Source organism: Lissotriton vulgaris, chromosome 10, assembly GCF_964263255.1.
Source record: "Lissotriton vulgaris chromosome 10, aLisVul1.2, whole genome shotgun sequence".
Taxonomy (NCBI): Eukaryota; Metazoa; Chordata; class Amphibia; order Caudata; family Salamandridae; genus Lissotriton; species Lissotriton vulgaris.
The window spans coordinates 98317145-98338205 of NC_141698.1; the positions used below are offsets into that span (position 1 = coordinate 98317145).

Sequence of the window (21061 nt, forward strand, 5' to 3'; positions counted from 1 at the left end):
GGGTTGTGTTGTTGTACAGGAAAGCCAAAGAGTGAAGTAATCTGTAAACTGTGAAGAAATTTATAAATCTCTGGTGGAATGTAATGTAATGAACTGTATTAACTAATGCTATATAATTGACAAAAAGAGCAAAGATTATTTTTTATAAACAAGCTCATATTTTTCCAAACATTGGTGTAGCGTCCTTTTTGAGTGAAATTGCATTGGTTTATTGCTGGGTGGTTTGCAACCTTTACACAAGTGTCTCTGTTGATAGTGTCTTACCCTAGGCCAGGCTACCCTAGGTGACCTGACATATTTAGGTTCCAACAAGTTGGTGTCTAGCGGTGGGATTCTGACTGTGGTTGCAGCTACTCAGTAGTAATTGAACGTAATTCACTAGCCTACACCAGGAGTTTTCTCCTAGCGGCCCTCCTAATTTTACTTTTGTTTTTCCAAATTTGTTCCTGGTGGTGGGGTGGAGGTGGCTTTAGGTTGCCCTTGCAACTCTAATTTCCTTGTGTGTATAACTTGATATTGCCTATTTCAAAATGGAGTTTGCACTAGAAAACTAGACACCTATTCTGTGGCTCAGCTGAAAGATTTCTGCCAACAAATGGGGGTATTTTTTAAGCATGGTGCCAGGAAGGGGGAACTCCAAACCAGTCTAAGGGCTTGGGTGGAGGCACACAAAGAAGGGAAGGAGGAGGATGAAGGGACAGACCGGGACACGGTTGTGGAGATAGAAGGCTTATTCCACTCAGAGGGGGAAAACCTACTCCCAGGACCAGTGTCCTACTCCCGGAGGGGCAGTAGTGTCTCCGGGGGAAGCCTGACTGAAGCCGAGCTCCCTGACAGGAGGGAAATGAGATAGTTAAAATGGGAGTTGGCTAAGCTGGAGCAGGAAAAGGAGGAGCGGAGGATGGCCCATGAGTTCAGGTTGAAAGAATTAGAACTCCAGAACCTGCGACGGGGGTCCTCTCCTGTAATGAATGGTGGCAGCGAATCCAAAGAGACAGCCAGGGAGTCCAGACCCTATTTACCAAAAGACCTTATAGCTAGCTTTAGTCAGGGGGATGACATAGCCAAGTGGTTGGCTGCCTATGAGGTCTCCCGAAGAGCCCATGGGGTGCAGGAGAAGCACTGGGGGGGTGGTTTGTATAAGTACATACCTCCTGCTGGTCGGGACACCTTGCTGGCCCTGGAACCAGAGGAACAAACCAACTACCCCACCATGAAGCTAGCATTGGTAAGGAAGTTTGGGCTTACCCCTGAGAAATATCGCCAGAAGTTCAGGGGGAGCCACAAGTTAAGCACCCAGAACTGGGTGGACTTCCTTGATTACGCAAGAAAGGCCTTAGAGGGCTGGGTCAAGGGCAGTGAGGTGAAAGATTATGAGGGGTTGTATGATCTATTTTTGAAAGAGCACCTCCTCGAGAAATGTTTTCCCGAGGTTCGCCAACACCTGGTGGACAGCAAGCTGACCAATCCCCGGAAGCTTGCAGAGGAGGCGGACATCTGGGCAAGTACCCGGGTGTCCTCAAAGGGGACTGGAGGGGATTCCCAAAAGGCCGGACAGGGCGCCCCCCAGAAGAAGGAGGGGGGAGATGAAAAGAGGGAGTTCTCTAAAGGTCCCCAAAACAATTTCCAAGGAAAGGGAACAGGTTTCACCCTTAAGGCAAACCCGCCCAGAAACCCTAATCCTGGCCAAAGCCAGCAGCCAAGGGTTCTCCACTGTTTTGAGTGTGGTGGTGTTGGACATTATAAGGGAGATGTCAGATGCCCAAAGAGACCACCCCCTCCCACCGGAGGAAAACCACCGGGAGTAGCTAGTGTAGCGCTCGGGGAGGAGTTGCCCTTAGATAAGGGGGGTGAGTGGGCGGGTGTCACCTTAGTGTCCCTGGGAGAACGGGAGATGGTTCCTAAGATCCAGGTGCCCCCAAATACTGCAAAGTATGGGCAATGGGTCACCATCAATGGCCAGAGAGGGGAGGCTCTGAGAGATACAGGAGCCAGTATGACTATGGTGAGAAGTCAACTGGTTAAGTAAGGGATGTATGTACTTGTGAGAGTGTTGATTGTTTTGTATACCGTTTCCCCTGCATTTAATAGTTTTTTTACTGATGATATTAGTAAATGATGTGTTTTATACTATGTGTTTTTTGATAAAATATATTAACTGATGTGATAAAACGACAAATGAAAAAAATCTCTGTACTAAGAAATATAACTAAAAAAGAAAAAATAATAAAATGATAAAGGTTCAAAAAAAACCCTTCCTTGTTGTTTGCCCTTATGTATGAAAATAATAGAATTAAAGTATTGGATATATACCGCTAAAGTTTTAGAGGTCAAGGGGGAATATATTCTGTTAGTGCTCAACTGGTGTCTCCAGAGCAGGTGGTTCCCCATGTACTCCACCCCGCCGCGATGGCTGACGGCAGAATGGGCCACTATCCAGTGGCTGAGGTTCCCTTTGAGTGGGAAGGGGTTGCAGGTTCACTTCGAGTTGCTTTAAGCCCTGCCGTGCCAGTTGATTGTCTGCTGGGGAATGACATGGAGCACAACGCTTGGAGAGAGGTGGAATACCGGACGCACACTGCGATGCTGGGTACACCTGACTGGGCCTGTGTGAGCACACGGTCTGCGACTGCCCGGAGAGGGAGTTCGCCTGGGTTGGAGCCTGGAACAATGGCCCAACCCGCTGCCAAAAAGGGACAGACCCGAAGACAGGAAGAGCCTGCTTCGGCTTCCACACCCCATGTGACAGATCGGCCACCTGCGGTGGTGGACCAGGAGTCCGTGGAGGGGGAAGTAGTCTCTCTGGAGGACCTACCCATCCCTGCTGAGTGGCATGTGGAGGGGGGGTCTACCAGAGAGGAATTCTGTAAGGGGCAGAGGGAGTGCCCTACCCTTGAGGGACTGAGGCATCAGGCTGAAGCCCAGGCAGCAGGTGATGTTACGGGACACTACCATATTTACTGGGAGGATGGACTCCTCTACAGTGAACCCAAGGTACCTTTACCTGGTTCATCAAGGGCCTTGGTAGTCCCGCAACAATACTGAGCCTTTCTGCTGGAATTGGCTCATGCTATACCCTTGGCAGGACACTTAGGTCAGGACAAGACCTTTGCTCGGCTTGTCCTCCACTTTTACTGGCCTCAGATGAAAGTGGCGTCCAACACTTACTGTCGGACATGTGTATTCTGCCAGGCCAGTGGGAAAACAGGGGTAAAGCTGAAGGCTCCCCTGGAACCACTTCCAGTCGTTAGCACCCCCTTTGAAAGGGTGGGCATCGACATTGTAGGGCCTTTAGATCCACCAACAACAGCTGGTCACAGGTTCATCCTGGTTCTGGTGGATCATGCCACACGGTATCCAGAGGCAATTCCTCTGAGGACAGTCACTGCACCTGTGGTGGCTAGAGCCCTAATGGGGATCTTTACCCGAGTGGGATTTCCCAAAGAAGTTGTGTCTGACAGGGGGACCAACTTTATGTCAGCTTACATGCGGGCAATGTGGAAGGAGTGTGGAGTGACCTACCGGTTCACCACTCCTTATCACCCCCAGTCGAATGGACTGGTTGAGAGGTTCAACAAGACCTTGAAGGGCATGATCAGAAGTCTGCCCGAGAGCCTGCGGAGGAAATGGGACGTCCTCCTACCCTGTTTGCTATTCTCCTACTGGGAAGTGCCACAGAAGGGAGTGGGCTTCAGCCCCTTTGAACTTCTGTATGGGCACCCTGTACGCGGTCCTCTCAGCCTGGTGAAGGATAGCTGGGAAAAGTCTCCCAGGAAACCCCCCAAGGATGTGGTGAGCTACATGCTGGCCTTCCGGAGCCAAATGGCGAAGTTGTGGAAGCAAGCTTCTGACAACTTGGAGGCCAGCCAGGCAGTCATGAAAGAGTGGTATGACCACAATGCTCACCAGGTGGAATTGGAGCCTGGCCAGAAAGTGTGGGTGATGGAACCTGGAGAGCTTAGTGCCCTCCAGGATCGCTGGACAGGCCCATTTAAAGTGTTGGAAAAGAAGGGTAAGGCCACATACCTGGTGGACCTTAAGACCCCTCGACAGCCCCTACGGGTGCTGCATGCCAACCGACTCAAACCCCACCATGAGAGGCCCGAGGTCATTTTAATGATGGTGACTAATGGGGAAGAGGAAGCGGAAAGCGAACCTCTCCCAGACTTGTTCTAGTCTCGAGAGAAGGATGGGTCAGTGGAGGGAGTGATTCTCTCTCCCACTCTAACTCCTGAACAGCGGGAGGACTTTCGCCAGATACTGGAGCAGTACTCTACGTTGTTCTCCCTTGTCCCGGGAAGGACTCACCTGTGTACCCATGATGTGGACACAGTGGACAGCCCACCAGTGAAGTCGAAGACCTACCGGCTGTCTGACAAGGTGAAGGCTAGCATCCATGGAGAGGTTGCCAAGATGCTAGAGCTGGGAGTTATAGAACCTTCCAACAGTCCTTGATCCAGTCCGGTGGTGCTAGTGCCAAAAGCCGCTCCACAAGGCACCACACCAGAACTGAGGTTCTGTGTGGATTACCGGGGACTGAACTCAGTTACAAAGACTGATGCTCATCCGATCCCTAGGGCGGATGAATTAATTGACCGGTTAGGAGCTGCCCAATATCTAAGTACCTTTGACCTCACTTCAGGGTACTGGCAGATCTCCTTAACAGATGGAGCAAAGGAAAGGTCAGCCTTCTCCACGCCTGAGGGACACTTCCAATTTTGCGTGATGCCCTTTGGGCTCAAAAATGCCCCTGCCACATTTCAGCGGCTGGTGAATCAGGTCCTCTCTGGTATGGAGAGTTTCTCTGCTGCTTACCTGGATGACATTGCTGTCTTCAGTGGCAGTTGGGAGGACCATTTGCAACATTTGCAAGCAGTTCTCCAGGCCCTGAAACAAGCTGGATTGACAATCAAGGCCAGCAAATGCCAGATTGGGCAGGGGTCGGTCGTGTACCTTGGACACTTCTTGGGTAGGGGGACAGTGCAGCCCCTGCAGGCGAAGATTGAGGCAATCATGGCCTGGGAACCCCCCAAGACACAGACTAAGGTCCGAGCTTTCCTGGGCCTCACAGGCTACTACCGTCGCTTTGTGAAGGGGTATGGCACTATTGTAGCGCCTCTCACAGAGCTCACCTCTAAGAAACAACCTCGACGGGTAGTTTGGACGAACGCTTGTCAGCAAGCTTTTGAGAAACTGAAGCAGGCAATGTGTGCAGCACCGGTCCTGAGGGCCCCAGACTTCTCCAAGGAGTTCATTGTCCAGACAGATGCATCAGAACATGGCATTGGGGCAGTGTTATCGCAACTGAATGAAGAGGGCCTGGATCAGCCTGTGGTCTTCTTATCCAGGAGACTGCTTCCCCGGGAACAGAAGTGGAGTGCAATTGAGAGGGAAGCTTTTGCGGTGGTGTGGGCTCTGAAGAAGCTGCGGCCATACCTGTTTGGCTCGCACTTCCTGGTTCAGACTGACCACCGACCCCTTTGTTGGCTAATGCAGATGAAGGGGGAGAACCCCAAGCTGTTGAGGTGGTCCATCTCCCTACAGGGAATGGACTTCCGGGTGGAACATCGGCCTGGAGTGGACCACGCCAATGCAGACGGTCTCTCCAGGTATTTCCGCCTTAGTGATGAGGACTCCCAAGGGGTTGGGTAGCCCTCCCCACTTTCAGCTGGGGGGGACGCGTGTTAGACCTGTCTGACTTTTTGCGTAGTCCCTCCAATTTATTATTTATTTTGTCCCCTTTTTGCCCCTGATGCCTTTATTTATTTTTGTGTCCACTAGCTTTTTCAAGGTGTTGGTCTAGGGGATAGGTGCTTTTTCACCCTCATAGTTTTTCACCTCAGGCCTAGAGGCCTTTCCTGACAGGTATTCCCTTGGAGTTACAAAATGGTGGCTACCAACTGTCCCAACTGTCATACCTGGAACCTGTCCCATAGGATAGAGTAGGGCATTCCAGAACCTTCTGGTCCCTTCTGGACCTCTGAGGGTCAGCCTATAAAAGGCGGAATGCTAGTCAGCCATTTTGTCTTGCAGTGTGGGCTGGTTGGAGGACAGGCTGTAGCGGAAGGTGGGGGTAGGATAGTCAAAGGGTTGACCTCCCAGTTTAGGGACGCTCCTTATTGATTCACCACCCGTCCTCCCTTTGGTTACTTGACCTGACCCCGCTGGGTGAGAAATCCTGAAGACCCTGGGCACCAATTCCCCCCGGGACCCAGTAGAAGGCGTGGGTGAGGGAGCTTGTATGAAGTAGAGCTCCATCCCCTGGACAGTGAGAGAAAAGGGAAGGACCATCTAGCCCTTCCAACCGACCCCCTCCTATTCCCCCCTCATCTGGTAATGTGGGTCTGAACTGCCTTGAGAACTCAAGAGTGTTAATCCTGCTCTGGGTCGACATTAAGGATTGTGCCATTGAGCAAACCGACACCCAACTTTTCTCCTTACCCTCGGTTATATCAGGGTCCTGTGGGAGCTGAGGGAGATTGCCGCGCCCCAGCCGGGTGCCCCTGCCTGCACCTCCAGCGGTTTCCTGGTTTGTGGCAGAGAGACTCGGAGAGGCCGTTGAGCGGTAGTGTCTTGGTGCTGCTTCTGCGTGGAGGAGAGGGAGAAGCATCTCCCCTTGGTGTCAGCGCAGTGAAAGCGGGTCCGGAGGAAGTGCCCGGAGGCTCGAGGTGAGAGGCGGCGCCAGCGTGAAGGAGAAGCGTCTCCCCTTGGGTGCCAGCGTGGTGAGAGGCGGCGCCCGCGTGGGCGTACAGCGCATGTCGGGAGGAGTAGTGCTTCCCTCGACGGGCACGAAGGAGAGGTGAGGAGAGGCGCCATAGGGGTCTGTGGGGAAATCCCCTCGCGGGAGCACCGCGGAAGGAGCGGCTGACTGGGGAACGGGGGCGGAACTCTTCCTACCCCCCTGGGAAAGACCAACGCCGAGATCCCTGGCAATTGTAGAAGAAGCACTGAATCCTCCCACTTGCAGGGCCGATTCACTGGCCGGAAGCCAGCCAATGAAGCGGAATAGGTGAGGAGAGGGAGGGAGAGTAACAGAGGAGTTCGACATACCGTTTGGGCATTGGTAAGATTGGAGATTCTCCCCCCAAGGCTTGGAGTGGGGAAGACTTATGAACAGCGATTAAACTATCCTTATTTTGCCAGACCTGTGAGGAGTTGGGGCTAAGCAGCAGTCAATGTCTGAGGGAGGTTGATTACACATCCTCTGTATAACCTTGGGAAACAGCTGAGGGTTGTATATTACTCTTGAAAATTACTGCCAGAAGTATCTGAAGTTGCCGAATTGCCCTGGTTTCAGGCAGAAGGGAAGTAGAGTTAAGAAACTGTATTTGTTAGCCTGTGGTTGTAAAGAAGCAAAATCTAGAAACTGTTCCTTTGAATGTATTAGGCTCAATCAGAAAAGCGAAGTCCAGCTAAATACAGTCATTGCTTCTGGGTAACAGAGGGTTGTGTTGTTGTACAGGAAAGCCAAAGAGTGAAGTAATCTGTAAACTGTGAAGAAATGTATAAATCTCTGGTGGAATGTAATGTAATGAACTGTAATAACTAATGCTATATAACTGACAAAAAGAGCAAAGATTATTTTTATAAACAAGCTCATATTTTTCCAAACATTGGTGTAGCGTACTTTTTGAGTGAAATTGCGTTGGTTTATTGCTGGGTGGTTTGCAACCTTTACACAAGTGTCTCTGTTGATAGTGTCTTACCCTAGGCCAGGCTACCCTAGGTGACCTGACATATTTAGGTTCCAACACTGCGACACTCTCCTCCGACGTTGCGAGAAGCTTCCGCACGGTGCAACAACTACAGCGCCGACATCCAAGATGCGACGGCAGCAGCTCCGACGGTGGCGCGCTTCTCTGGGGATGCGAGGCGCTTTTCTAGATGCAGTGCAATACGACAGCTACAGCGCCGACATCCACTATGCGACGGCAGCAACAGCGACGGCGACACGCTTCCTCTTCGATGCAAGAAGCTTCTCTCAACGCGATGCAATACGACAGCTACAGCGCCGACATTCACGATGCGACGGCAGCAGCAGCTCCTTGCGACACGCAGTCCCTCAGAAGGCCCAAAACAGCAGCAGGCACTTCCAAAGAACTTTGGGGAGCTGGGGTTTGAAGTCTGTTGTCCCCGAGACTTCAGCAGGAGGCAAGCTCTGTTCCGAGCCCTTGGAGATCCTTCACAAGTTCAAAATAAAGCACACAAAGTTCTCTAAGCAGCTTAGGGATAGTCTCTCCTCAGTTTCTTCAGGTTCCTCTCTTCAGCAAAGGTTTCTTCTTGTAGTCCAAAAGAGATTTAATTTCTTGGGATCAGGGTCCCAATATTTATACTCCAAAATCCTTTGTCCTCTGAGGGCAGAGGGGCCTTTGCCCAGTCCAAACCAGTTCTGGAGCACCTTGTTTACATCACTCCTTCTTTCCTTTCACAGTGCAGAGCAGAAACATCAGGCGTCTCATAGGAGGTGGAGCCAGCATTGTGGAGGGAAAGCACAGCCTTGGAGCACGTTGTTGACCGGATTCCTTCTGTTCTTTCACTGTGCAGGGCAGAGACATCAGTCACACCCCAGGAGGTGGAGCCAGCATTGTGGAAGGCAGGCACAGCCCTATTCAAGGTTCAGGTGCAACTCCTCCCTCCCATCTAGATGCAGATCTCTCTATTCACCACTGGGCTGACACATTTGGTCTCCTGGAATCCCCAGCCCTGTCACTCACAAACTCCAGACAAGGAATACACAACCTAGCAGAGGCAGGCTTGAAAGGTTAGGCAAGGAAATACCTACTTTCTATAAGTGGTATTTTCAAACACAGAATGTTAAAACCAACTTCACTAAAAGATGTATTTTATCATTCTGAGTCCAGGCATACTAAACTCGAATTTCTACCATGTTCTCTGAGTCAGTTAGGATTATAAAAATGTACTAATCTAACTGCCCATTCTGGCCTATGGAGAACAGGTAGCCTTGCAATAGTGAACAACGAAAATGGCTGTAATTCACTATTAGGACATTCCACACACACCAGGGCATGTCCTACCTTATACTTACAATGCACCCTGCCCTTGGGCCTACCATAGGGGTGTCTGATATGAAGAAAATGGAATGTTTAGGGACTGGAAAGTGGGTGCACTTGCCCAGTCAGCATGACAGTACCAGACTGCACACAGGCTCTGCAATGGCAGACCTTAGACACACTTTTACAGGCTGCTTCTGTGGGTGGCACCACCAGTGCTGCAAGCCCACTAGCAGTGTTTGGTTTACAAGCCCTGGGCACACCTAGTGTACTGTACTAGGTTCTGCCAGCAGTGGCTCAGTGCCCAAAGCATCTAACACCAGCAAAAATACATGAGGCAACAGCAAAAATGGAAGGGAGACCCTTGCCAATGGTGCCAGGTCTAACAATCGATATGTAGATAGATCAATTTAGAGATGCACATTAAACTATTTGGCAGAGTATGACAATCCCAGGACAATACTGCAATTAATGAAAAGTCAGACATAAGTGGAATCATTGCAAAAGTTTTCATTGCACCCCAGGTTGTAATTCATATACACGTTTACAGTTGTGGATTAATGACTGAAAACTTTATATAACAAGAAAGAACGTTAATATTTTACCCGCTGTCATTTGATTCAAAGCGGTTGACTAAGGTTTGTTACACAAAATGAAACAATCTTAACAATCCCTCAATGTATTTATCTTGAAGAAAAGAGAATGAGCAAGCTAGTAAAAGTGACAAGGGTCCATAGAGAACATGTAACACAGTTATTAATAAAATAACAAGAAAACCAAACTGGACTTGCAAGGTTTATTCTTCGTAAATGTACACCACACAAAAAATATTGCACTTGTATGTAGACTTACCAATGTTCTCTGGGTTAAATGCAGCCACTACTAGCAGCAAAGGCCAGGCCTTCCAGTACAGAGTTGAGATTGCCAGGTTGGGAGGCTGGTACCTGAAAATGAGTTTACAGTCACACTTTTACAAATGGGTTTGTCCGATATGCAAAGTAAACTTTCTCATGGAACACATTTGAGATGTCATGTACGTAAAGAGGATGGGTTTGAGTTAGTGGACAGGAAGAATTGGCGCTCTTGCGTGTACGATTCTAAGTAGGTGTTTGGATTGAGGTTGCACGGTGCAAACAGGTCAGGGGCAACAAACCCAGGCAGTGAAACAACCCCTGCCAAAGTGTGGGACAAGCCTACACTGAACAAATATATACAAGATCCTGTGCACATGTTGCAGTGTAATGGGTTATGATTTCAGAACTCAACAATTATGATAATGTACACACAAATTAAATTAGGTTCAAAGTCCATTTCTTTGTTGAAGGTGAGATTTAGATAACAATTTTGATCAGTACAAATGACATGAACCAGCCGACACGTGTTTCGTCACACCGTTTGTACGACGTGACTCTTCAGGGCTGTGGTGTTCTCGTAAGGGGCGGTGGATCGCAGTACTGGTGTTAATTCCAACCCGGCTGCGATGGGTAAATGTTGAGGCGGGTGAAGGTACTTTAACCTGCTCCCTACCTGGAGCCTCGAGATCTGTTCGTCGCACTTATCCGTGCGTTATCCTGATATTACGACCGCAACCTCTACTAAGGATATACCCATCCTTAGTACCACTGATCACTGTGTCTCGTCCAGCAGGGAGCAGGTTAAAGTACCTCCACCCGCCTCAACATTTACCCATCGCAGTCGGGTCATGTTGCCAGACTGTTCACAGGAGTTACCAGGAGTTCCTTGGCACCCTTCCTCTTTGCAATTCACAGGCAAAGTCATAATTATTGGTCTTGTTTCTCAAACCTTCTTACTCCCAAGAAACAAATACATGCTTGATACATGTTTAGTGATGAAGTGAAATAATAAGAAATGATTGCATATTCATCCAGTGGTCTCAATCAAACTCATGATCAAATCAACCAGTAAGATCAGACAAACGATTGCACTGCACTTGGGAGTATTTCATCCAGTCCACGGCACCCTCACTGGTTATGTACTCTTTCTGGACTCTTACTTCAACCAACAATTACTAGGACTGGAAGAGTTACATTTAATTTGATAATTGCCAACAACACTTGATCTGGGTTATTTGAAAATGTCATGAAACTGACTGTGGAATGCATATATCAAGACAGAGACATTAAAATGCCAACCATGAATTCTGAAGTCTTAATATATTTAAATGGTCGCTCTTACCAGACTCTTTCATGTCAAGTAACAGGCAGGAATTGAAGACCAATTCAAATCCTGAGACAAACACAGGGACACATGACTTGGTGAGAAGACTGCAGAAGCTCAGAGTGTGAAAATGGACAGAATGCTTGGAGCTCATGTCTGCTGGAACATTTTGCTACCATCTTATCTTGATCAATTTGATAACTAAGATTAGAATTCCAGATGACTTACATTTCATTCAAAATCAGGTATATTAAAAGTGGAGAAAGTCACTTTTTGTAAGTGTGGTCTTTTCTATGTTTGTGGAACCCAATGCCTCCCCAGTCAAGTAGGCCTGCTGATTTCACTCCGTGACTTACCCTGGAGGCAACTGTATGTTTTCCGGATGGTGGTAGGTGCAAAGATTCAAAACTGCATCTAGCAGTTGAATTCTCTCCACCTTCAAGACACGCAGGTCTAAAAAGGGAATAATAAAAGGAACAAAAAGAAAGTTACAAATATCCATCATGCAAGGCAATCGCACAGCATACAATTTTGAAATACGACAACATTCCGAAAATGCCAATAATGTATGTCAAAGTTACAACCTCATAAATGTCGTAAATATGACTGGGAAAAGTGTAAGATGACTAAAACTGGTGGCATTTCAGTGGAATATGAATATTTTACCATCTGATTGCACGGCTGCTGCTCGTTTCACCAGGTGGTCTGCCAGCTCCATGGCATCAGCAGGACCAAGAGGTAGGTCCCGTGAGAGACCAATCACCAGAATACGCATCAGTGTGTCTTCCAGGAGAGGCACTTCTGAACACAGGCGAAGAAAGAAACTGGAAATGTAAAATTATCTGAGATTAGTGTGTGATAGAGATAAAGATGTTTGCTTCCACACTGGTAAAACAGAATAGCTTTAAAACAACATACTAAAATAATGTATGTCAATTTCACAAAGAAAACAAGCATCAATGCCCATTAGAGAGAGAAAGATTTTCACAGGGTTCAGTGAGATAGAAAGAAAATGTGTGACTGAGTTAACAATATTTGTCTACTAGAATATCTGCACCATGGCAGCATAGTTCCAGCCCTGTCAGGCTTACTCAATGAGGCAATGTAGGCTCACATGCTCTGTGCTGCGGTCATCAGTTGCAAACTATCAAAGAACTAGGTGTTTCATACTGTTTGGTTACAAAATATATGAAGGTTTAAACAGAACATGCCACTATGGCTGTATAAATTAATGTATTTATTTATTAAACTTGTAACGCGCAACAGCTACCCACAGTGGGTTTCCCGGCGCTAGGGATAGACTCAAGAAGAAAAGAACATATCAGGTAATACCAGCAAACTCACGACAGCGGGCGAACTAAAGACAAAAATCACTCAAAAAGCAACATCCGGACATCATAGAGGTGGCAGTGTTACATAAAGGCGTTTCATTACAATGGCAAAACGTTTATGTTGCCACAACAGGATTGTGAAGAGAGCTGCCCTGGACTGGAAGGAAGAAATTAGATGCTCACTACAAAATGAGAAGGAGTTATCCCTACCCGCAATTTTGCTGAGGAGGCTCAGCATTTTGGTGCCCGTCACGAGGCATGAATGTCCTAAGCTCCATAGGTGAGTATGCCTGGCATCAGGATTGAAGAAAAGGTACTGTTAACTTTCAGCCCAGTTCTCTGTTCGGCTTGGGTACAGTTTGTAATTTCTGAGGAAGGTGGTAATGGTCTACTGTTTCACTACTTGTGCTCTTCAACTGCATCGTTTTTTTTTCCATTGTGAGGGTGATTAACTGTGCACAGGGCACACAGGCTTTGTTTTAGTTTAAAACTGCACTAGGCATACATGAAAGCACAGCCTTGTTTTAGTTACAAAACGGTGTACAAGAATGTGAGTTTTAAGTGGTGTGTGCACTATCAACATATAATTTGGATTTGTGAAGCAGATGCACATGGTCAGCACCAATAATCTCAGGGTTCTCGGTGTTCTGCACTGTTGTGCATAGTAGATGGCATTACCACCGGTTATCAGAGGTCGAGGTCTTAAACTCACTATCAGCACCCGGACATTCCCCCTTTCGTATTTCTGGTCTCATTCGCGAGAACAGAAAAAGACAGGTTGTGCTTCCCAAGCTTCACTTCAAGGGCACCTTGACGACTGGAGAATGACGAAGGACTTAGGCGTGACTACGAGCACTTTGGGTATACTGTTTTGTGGTACGTGAGGTTTGTATGGTAACAAAGAACAATACATTGACATGTGGAGTACCTACTGCTATATCTTGTCACGAAGTTTAAACTTTTTATTTGGCAAAACAAATAAAGCTCAACATTACATCAATGGTATGCTGAATCTGAGGTACAAAACTGGTATTCGTTACATTGGGTGTCTCGGTTCCAGGCGATCACCGTTTTATTTTCTGTCCTTCGGTCCCCCAGAGAGGCCCTGTCCTCACCAGGAAGAGCTTACTTAAACTATCCGTGAGGTGTAAAAGTAGATTTGACATCCGTGCAGCTCAAACCCCAAAACAAGCAATATTTAAATCACTCTGAATTCCCGAAGAACAGAAGGCTCAACTGTGCCTTAGTGAAGACAATGCATTAATTTCTATGCCTTCACCACCTGCACCACATCTGGCTAGAAAACCGAATAAAATGACTATTTTTTAAAAGCTATTAATCCGAGGAATAGGAAAAAACAGAATATCAGGCTTTCATCTTTGTGGGGACAACTGTCCACCAGTCACATGCCTACAGGCAAATACTCACTAAGCACTTGAAACATCAATAACTATCTACTTTGTCATCATGAAAAATCATTCCCAAACTAATTCTAGTCTGAAGTACTTGAAGTGCTTCCCTGCACTGTTTCTAATTGTTTCCCTGTGTCATATGCAAAGCAGTAAGGTTTATATCCAGGTTTAAATCCACAAATGAGATGGGATTTCAAAACAAAGCAAACAAACCAAGAATTATTCAAAGTGATGACTGTTCATCTATCTGGAAAATAAAAACTAGACCCCAGTGTAGATAATGTGGCTTGGGCTACAGTAGAAATACACATTCAAATGACATTCAGAATCAGAAGATAAGGAAGCTTGCTAATGCCTCTTCATAGTAAAGTGATTGAAATCATCCACCACTGAAGTGATCAATGTCCGATGACTCGCAGTTAACAAACGATTGTAAGTGCACTAGTCAATCACAAAAAATGTTCAACCAAGCACAGTGCTCTTACTTGCGGTCGCTCTCAGGAGGCCAGTTGTCCCATTTGTAGTATGTTTCTGGTTGCTCTGTGAATAATACTTTGTGAAGGCTGTGGAGAAAAATGTACAAGGGGCTCAGATTGGATTACAGGTTAAAGTGAATAAAGAGCGGAATGAATTACATTCAAACGTCAGGTGAAGTTGCTGAATGCTATGCGCCATATTCTAAACATAATCAGACATTCAAATTAATCTATAGCCAGCCTCTAGCAAAACACACACCAACTCAAAGACCTTTGTCAGACTTGGCACAGGCACTAAGAACTGGGCGTAGATAGTCTCACAACAGGGATCTGTCTTACAATAGTCTGTTTCTCTTGGGCAGGATCCAATTACAGTTAGCGGAATCTGGTAATGCTGCTGTATTTTAAGCCATTGCTCTACAGTGTCACAAAATACCAGACTACCTCTAACGCACACCAGAACCCTGCCACGTGAAAATGTGAATCTAGAACACCTATATGGTGAATCTTCTGAACCAGAAGAGCAACAGTTTTGAAAACCATATCTACCATATAATTTCACAATACAGCACTTACTGGCACTGAAGCACAATGAATCGAGGCAGGCACCATTTGCAATATCTTTAGAAATCTCTAACCTCTTCTTGACCATGAAACAAATGACCCACTTAAAAAAAATGTATCTGGCAGTAAACAAGAAAAGTACGCTGTAGCATCAACATTAGGCAAAATGCTCTTGGACGCTGAGTGGCAATTTGAGAAGACATCCAGCTCTTGCATCGCCAACACTTTGTGGCAAACACTTGATTAACTGGAAGTATGAACACAAGTAAGGACTTATACTATCAGAATGCATTAGTAGGACGAGTTCTAGTAGGCTATTGTGTTCCCCTCTCCCACTGTTAATATTTCCTAAAGGATGTTGAGTTGATGATCCCTGGGGATGCAACTGAGATCTTGAGGTTAGATAGAAGCAGATTTACTGAAAGGAGCTTGCCAAGTACCCCCAAACTAAATGATTGTTCCTTACTGATGAATGACAATTAGAATAAAATGTGTGTCCAAGAATATCCAGCCCTTTTTCTGCCAACACCAAAGGACAAATACTTGCATAATTGAATGACAACTATTATGGTTTATGACTGAATGCATAGGGAGGACTAACACACACAGGCAGGTTGTTCCACTTCCTCAGTGTTTATATTTTATCAGTCTGTGTTAGGTCCACTTACATCAACATATTAAAACTTGCACCATTCGTATTACATCCCATTTGCTTTGTACGCCGCTGTGACTTGGTCTGCATAAATATGAATACTTCACACTAGCCCTAGAGCTCTGAAGTGATGTAAGTGGCAATTTATAAATGCAAACTAAGATAAGGAGTAGTTTCTGTCCTGTAACTCCAGTTCTGTAGTAGGGGTATCTCTGTTATAGTCATAATCTAGTGAATAGTCCCGCCCATGTGCGCGGACCCCGGAGCAATCAAAAATAATCTCTTAAGCTGTCAAAACATGCAGACCTGCATAGACACTTAAGAGAGAATTTAAAGACAGATAATGCAGCCTATATCCACAGGCTACACTGTCCAATACTTCAACTGGAAATTCCACCAAAAACCACAACAGCACAGCCTGTCCAGGGTTTTCCACAGAGAAAAACCTTGCTTTTAACAGCAAAACCCTCTGGAATGATAGAGAGGAAGGAGTTGACAGACACGCCCCATAGGCTGCCATTATGTGGCTCAAAACAGGATACTGTGCCTTTAAGAGAACTTTCCAGAAGCCTCACAGTATCCCCGAATGCAGTGCAGGTCCCTTTCACCTTCAGTTCTTTTTGAAGGCGTAACACGCCAGACCTGTAGCATTCCTTACATGAATATCTCTCTCCACCGGGGAGGAGGGCGGGCGCTTATGACTATAACAGAGATACCCCTACTACAGAACTGGAGTTACAGGACAGAAACTACTCCTTCTGTAGTAGGGGATCTCTGTGTATAGTCAATCTAGTGAATAGAATGGCAAGCCCATCCCCACACCAAAGCGGCGGTGGAGAAACGAGATATAACACCACTATTGTGCGAACAAATTTCGCAGCGAAGCCTGCCCAACCTGAGCTTCTGCCCTGGTATCAGCGTCCAGACAGTAATGCTTAGCCAAGGTATGGACCGTCTTCCAAGTGGCGGCCTTGCAGATTTCTGCAATCGGAACATTAAGCAGCAAAGCAGTCGTGGCAGGTTTACCTCCTAAGGTTGTATTAGTCTGTTGGTAACACAATAGTGTACAGGACACAATCCACCTAGAGATGGACTGTTTTGAGGTAGCAAGACCGGTCCAGACTGATCCATAATTGACAAACAATTGATCTGAACCACAAATATCTCTGGTTTTAGCCAGATAAAATTCCAACACCCTCCTAACATCCAGGGAATGTAGGGACCTTCCAGCTGGAGATGCCGGATTCCGAACAAACGTAGGCAATGTTATTGTCTGGTTGACATGAAAACCAGAAATAACCTTAGGAAGACATTTAGGGTGAGTATGCTGAACAACCTCAGCAGCATGGAATACAGTATAAGGTCCTTGGCAACACAACGCCTGAATATCACTCCCCCTGCGGGCCAATGTGATGGCCACGAGGAACGCCGCCCTCCAGGACAGATGCTGCAACGAAGCCCTATGAATAGGTTCAAAAGGCTCCTACATCCAGCCGGACAGCACCACATTCAATTCCCATGAAGGCGAAGGAAGCCAGACAGGAGGGAAATGCTTTCTTCCAGCCTTCCCAAAAAAATCTTTGATCACAGGGATCTGGAAGAAGGAAGTCTGAAGGGCATTTCCTGTAGGCAGTCAGTGCAGCAATATGAACCGTAATGGATTAGACATTAAGGCCTGACTGCGCCAGGCGTAGAAGATACAGAAGGAAGACATCTTCCTTACACGTCGACAGGTCATGGTCCTTGGACTTGCACCAGATGCAAAAACTTCTTCCACTAGTAAGCAGAAGAAGTCCTAGTGGAAGGATGCTAAGCCTCCTTCAGTATGTCCATACAAACTTCTGGTAGATTCAAATGGCCATATCACACTATCTCAGGAGCCATGCAGCCAAATTCAAAGACGAGAGGTTGGGGTGCAACGTCTGCCCCCTGAACTTTGCGAGAAGGTCCGGCCTGCAAAGCCTCCGTATGAGAGGACGGAGAGACCGGTGAAGCAGGTCCGCGAACCACCACTGTCTGGGCCATTCTGGGGCAAACAGGATCATCCGCGCCCTGGACTGGGACAGCTCGATGAACACCGCCGGAATCAAGGGAAAGGGTGGAAAAGCGTACAGAAAGCTGTTCGACCAGTTAATCCAGAACGCATTCCCCAGCTTCCCCACAGGCAGTACCTGGAGGCGAAGCCTTGGCATTCGCCGAAGTCTTCTCCTAGTACTTCGTCGTTTATGACCCATTCGTGTCTTTCCTGAATCAGTCTGCTCAGCACGTCTGCCTGAACATTCTGCACACCTGGCAGATGGGTAGCCGTTAGAGTCAGTCGCCAGATTGCCCGCGCCTCCTGCGACAGAGTGCGCGATCTCGAACCCCCCCTGCTTGTTGAGGTAATACATTGTGGTCAAATTGTCCGTCTGTACAAGCAGAGAGTTGGTCTGGATGGACGGAAGAAACGCCTTCAATGCCAAGGAAACAGCTCTGAGATCCCAGTAAATGATGTGATACGTGGACTCCATCGGGGACCACGTTCCTTGTATCTGTAAGTCTCCGGAAAGCGCCCCCCAGCCGTGGGGAGACGCATCCGTCACGACAGTCTGTGTGGAAATGTCCTTGTGAAAGGGAACCCCTCTTAGGAGATTCTCCGCTGAACACTACCACTTCAGAGACTGAAGAGCACGCAGAGACAGTCGTATCTTGTCGCCCAAGGATCCTTTCCTCTAATCCCACTGATCCTCCAAGCACTCCTGCAAAGGTCTCATGAGCAGCCGTGCGTGTGGCGTGAGGAATATACAAGAGGCCATCGACCCCAGTAGAGAAGACACCGTCTTCACTGTTGTAGATGGGGCGGTCACAAGAGCCTGAGCCTTCCTAAGGAGGGATAATTGTCTCTCCTCCGAAGGAGACACGTTCGCTGACAGTGTATTGACGGAGGCTCCCAAGTACTGTATGCACTGGACCGGAATGGGGACAGACTTGGACATGTTGATGTGCAACCCCAGCTCGCTCAAGAGAACGCACGTCCCCTGGAAGTGTGCCTGAGCTTCCGAGAAGGAGGAGGCCTTGATCAACCAATCGTCCAGGTACGGTTAGAGAAATCACCTCGTTTTTCCTCAGGCGTGCAGCTACCACTGCCATGCACTTCGAGAATGGTCTGGGCGCAGACTTCAGCCCGACTGGCAGTACTGTGTACTGATAATGATGGGCGCCGACTTGGAATCGCAGGAACTTCCTGTGTTTGTGTGCAATGAGCACATGGGAGTATGCATCCTGTAGATCTATGGCACCGAGCCAATCTCCCTGTTGCAGCTGAGTATAAACCTGATGCAACGACAGCATGCGAAATTCCTCTTCTGCGAATCCACTTGTTTGCTTGTCGCAAATCCAGAATGGGCCTGAACTCGTTCTTGTCCTTCTTGCGAACCAGAAAGAACCGGGAGTACAGACCTCTTCCCCTTTGAGACAGAGGTACGTCCTCTATCGCCCTTGTCCTAAACAGGATATCGGCCTCTGCTTAGAGCTCGCGCAGCTGAAACCGCGAGCCGACCGGAGGAATTGCTGGAGGAGGGCAGATGAACCGAAAACTGACTTAGACCCAGCCGGCCTTTGTTCGCCGAGCAGCAATAAGCTCTCCCGCGTATGCGCACAATATACTTGTAAAGCATTAAATGACGGCCCGGGACCACCGGCAAATCCTGGGAGGAAAAACGCCGCTGGAAAGGGCAGAAGGCCTCAAGCCGTTCTCCATGCCCCAAACCTACAGCCGTCCAAAAGTCTCCGATTCAGACTTCATGCGAGCCACTCACTACTCTCATGGCAGCCCAAGGGTAGCCCAAAAAACGGGAGAGTAGAAGCACACTGCTGAGCCGCAGGCTGCAGAGACGTCAGGCGAAGAAAAGTATGGCAACGTAGGACAAACCCACAATACCTGGGGGTCGGCAGGAGAGAAAAACTCCGCTCCGACACCGAAGCCTAGATCCGAAACTATCAGGCCCATTAGACCACCTCTTGTAAGGCTTCCCTCCTGTCTCTCGGCAGAGGAACCACAAATCGGTGAAGAAAACACCCCCACAGAGGGATCTCACAACAACGGCCCAACAACAGCGGGCCACAGCACGAGGTCTACACGCCGCCACCCATGCGACCAAGTCAGGAGCACGGTCGGAGCCAGAACCTCCTGTCAGGTGGTAGTGGACAAAAGTTAAGTCCCGCCAACCAGTAAAGAGTCGGAGAAAGACTCCCCGTACTCATGGAAGACGCATCCCTGGTATCAAGGCACGGAGGTTCGCAGACTGAGGGGCCAAAGGCCCCTGGGGTGGTGGGCGGGAGAGGTAACCGAGAGGATTCTGAAACATCCCCGGTGGTCTCACCAGTAGTGGTTGAGCAGGAGGCGACCAAGCAGACGTGCAGGTATGCAAGTACTCAAAACTAAGCAAAAGGACCAACGTCCCTCGCTTACACGTGGTGAGTAACCACAAACTCCCCATCAGAAGGGTTCCTCGACGCTGATCAACTGCTCTGCGTCGTGAGTGGAAGGTGCCGGGAACACAAAGTCCCCTCCTACGAAGAGAGGCTCACCAAGGAGCGAGGCCTGGAACAAGACCCAGGCGTCAGGAGCCGGCAGTATTCTGCGGCTGTAACCCATGACGTCGACCTCACTACTACGTCACCATCACTAAGACAGTGACTGTCTCTACGACAACCAACACTCAGACGCCAAAAAGTCACTAGGTGTCAAACACGGAGCACCGAGCCATCCCTAACGGTGACGGCCGGACCCAACGGAAGAGGGCAGAGCCCAAGTGACCAATGCCCCAAAAGGAGCATCACTGCGCCATGACGTCGAGCCTCACCGCTCCATGACGTCTAGCCTCACTATCCCATGACGTCGAGCATCCCTGCCCCATGACGTCGAGCATCCCTGCTCCATGACTTCGAGCATCCCTGCTCCATGACTTCGAGCATCACCGCTCCATGACGTAGAGCATCACCGCTCCATGACGTAGAGCATCACCGCTCCATGACGTCGAGCATCACCGCTCCATGACGTCGAGCATCACCGCTCCATGACGTCGAGCATCACCGCTCCATGACGTCGAGCAACACCGCTCCATGACGTCGAGGCACCCCATGACGTCGGGGAACCCCATGACGTCGAGGTACTCCATGACATAGAGACACTCCATGACGTCGACACACTCCATGACATCGGCGTCAAAACACTCCATGACGTCGACGTCGAGACACTCCATGACGTCGAGACACTCCATGACGTCGAGGCCCTTCATGTCGTCGACGTCGAGGCACTTCATGACGTCGAGGCACCCCATGACGTCGAGGCACTCCATGGTGTCGAGGCACTCCATGGTGTCGAGGCACTCCATGGTGTCGACGTCGAGGCACTCCATGGTGTCGACGTCGAGGCACTCCATGGTGTCGACGTCGA

The 21061-nt window shown here is 48.3% G+C and overlaps 1 protein-coding gene across 2 annotated transcripts in view; it reads right to left on the minus strand.

The window, feature by feature from the left end:
* The window catches only part of INTS1 (integrator complex subunit 1), a 536581-nt gene that overhangs the window by 367888 nt on the left and 147632 nt on the right, over positions 1-21061 (minus strand). For both annotated transcript variants that reach the window (XM_086940596.1, XM_086940597.1), the window contains exons 14-17: positions 14418-14495; positions 11856-12013; positions 11546-11642; positions 9864-9955 (exon numbers count right to left, since the gene is read on the minus strand). In XM_086940596.1, the coding sequence (XP_086796722.1) occupies positions 9864-9955; positions 11546-11642; positions 11856-12013; positions 14418-14495 (425 nt within the window). The remainder of the gene's footprint in view (positions 1-9863; positions 9956-11545; positions 11643-11855; positions 12014-14417; positions 14496-21061) is intronic.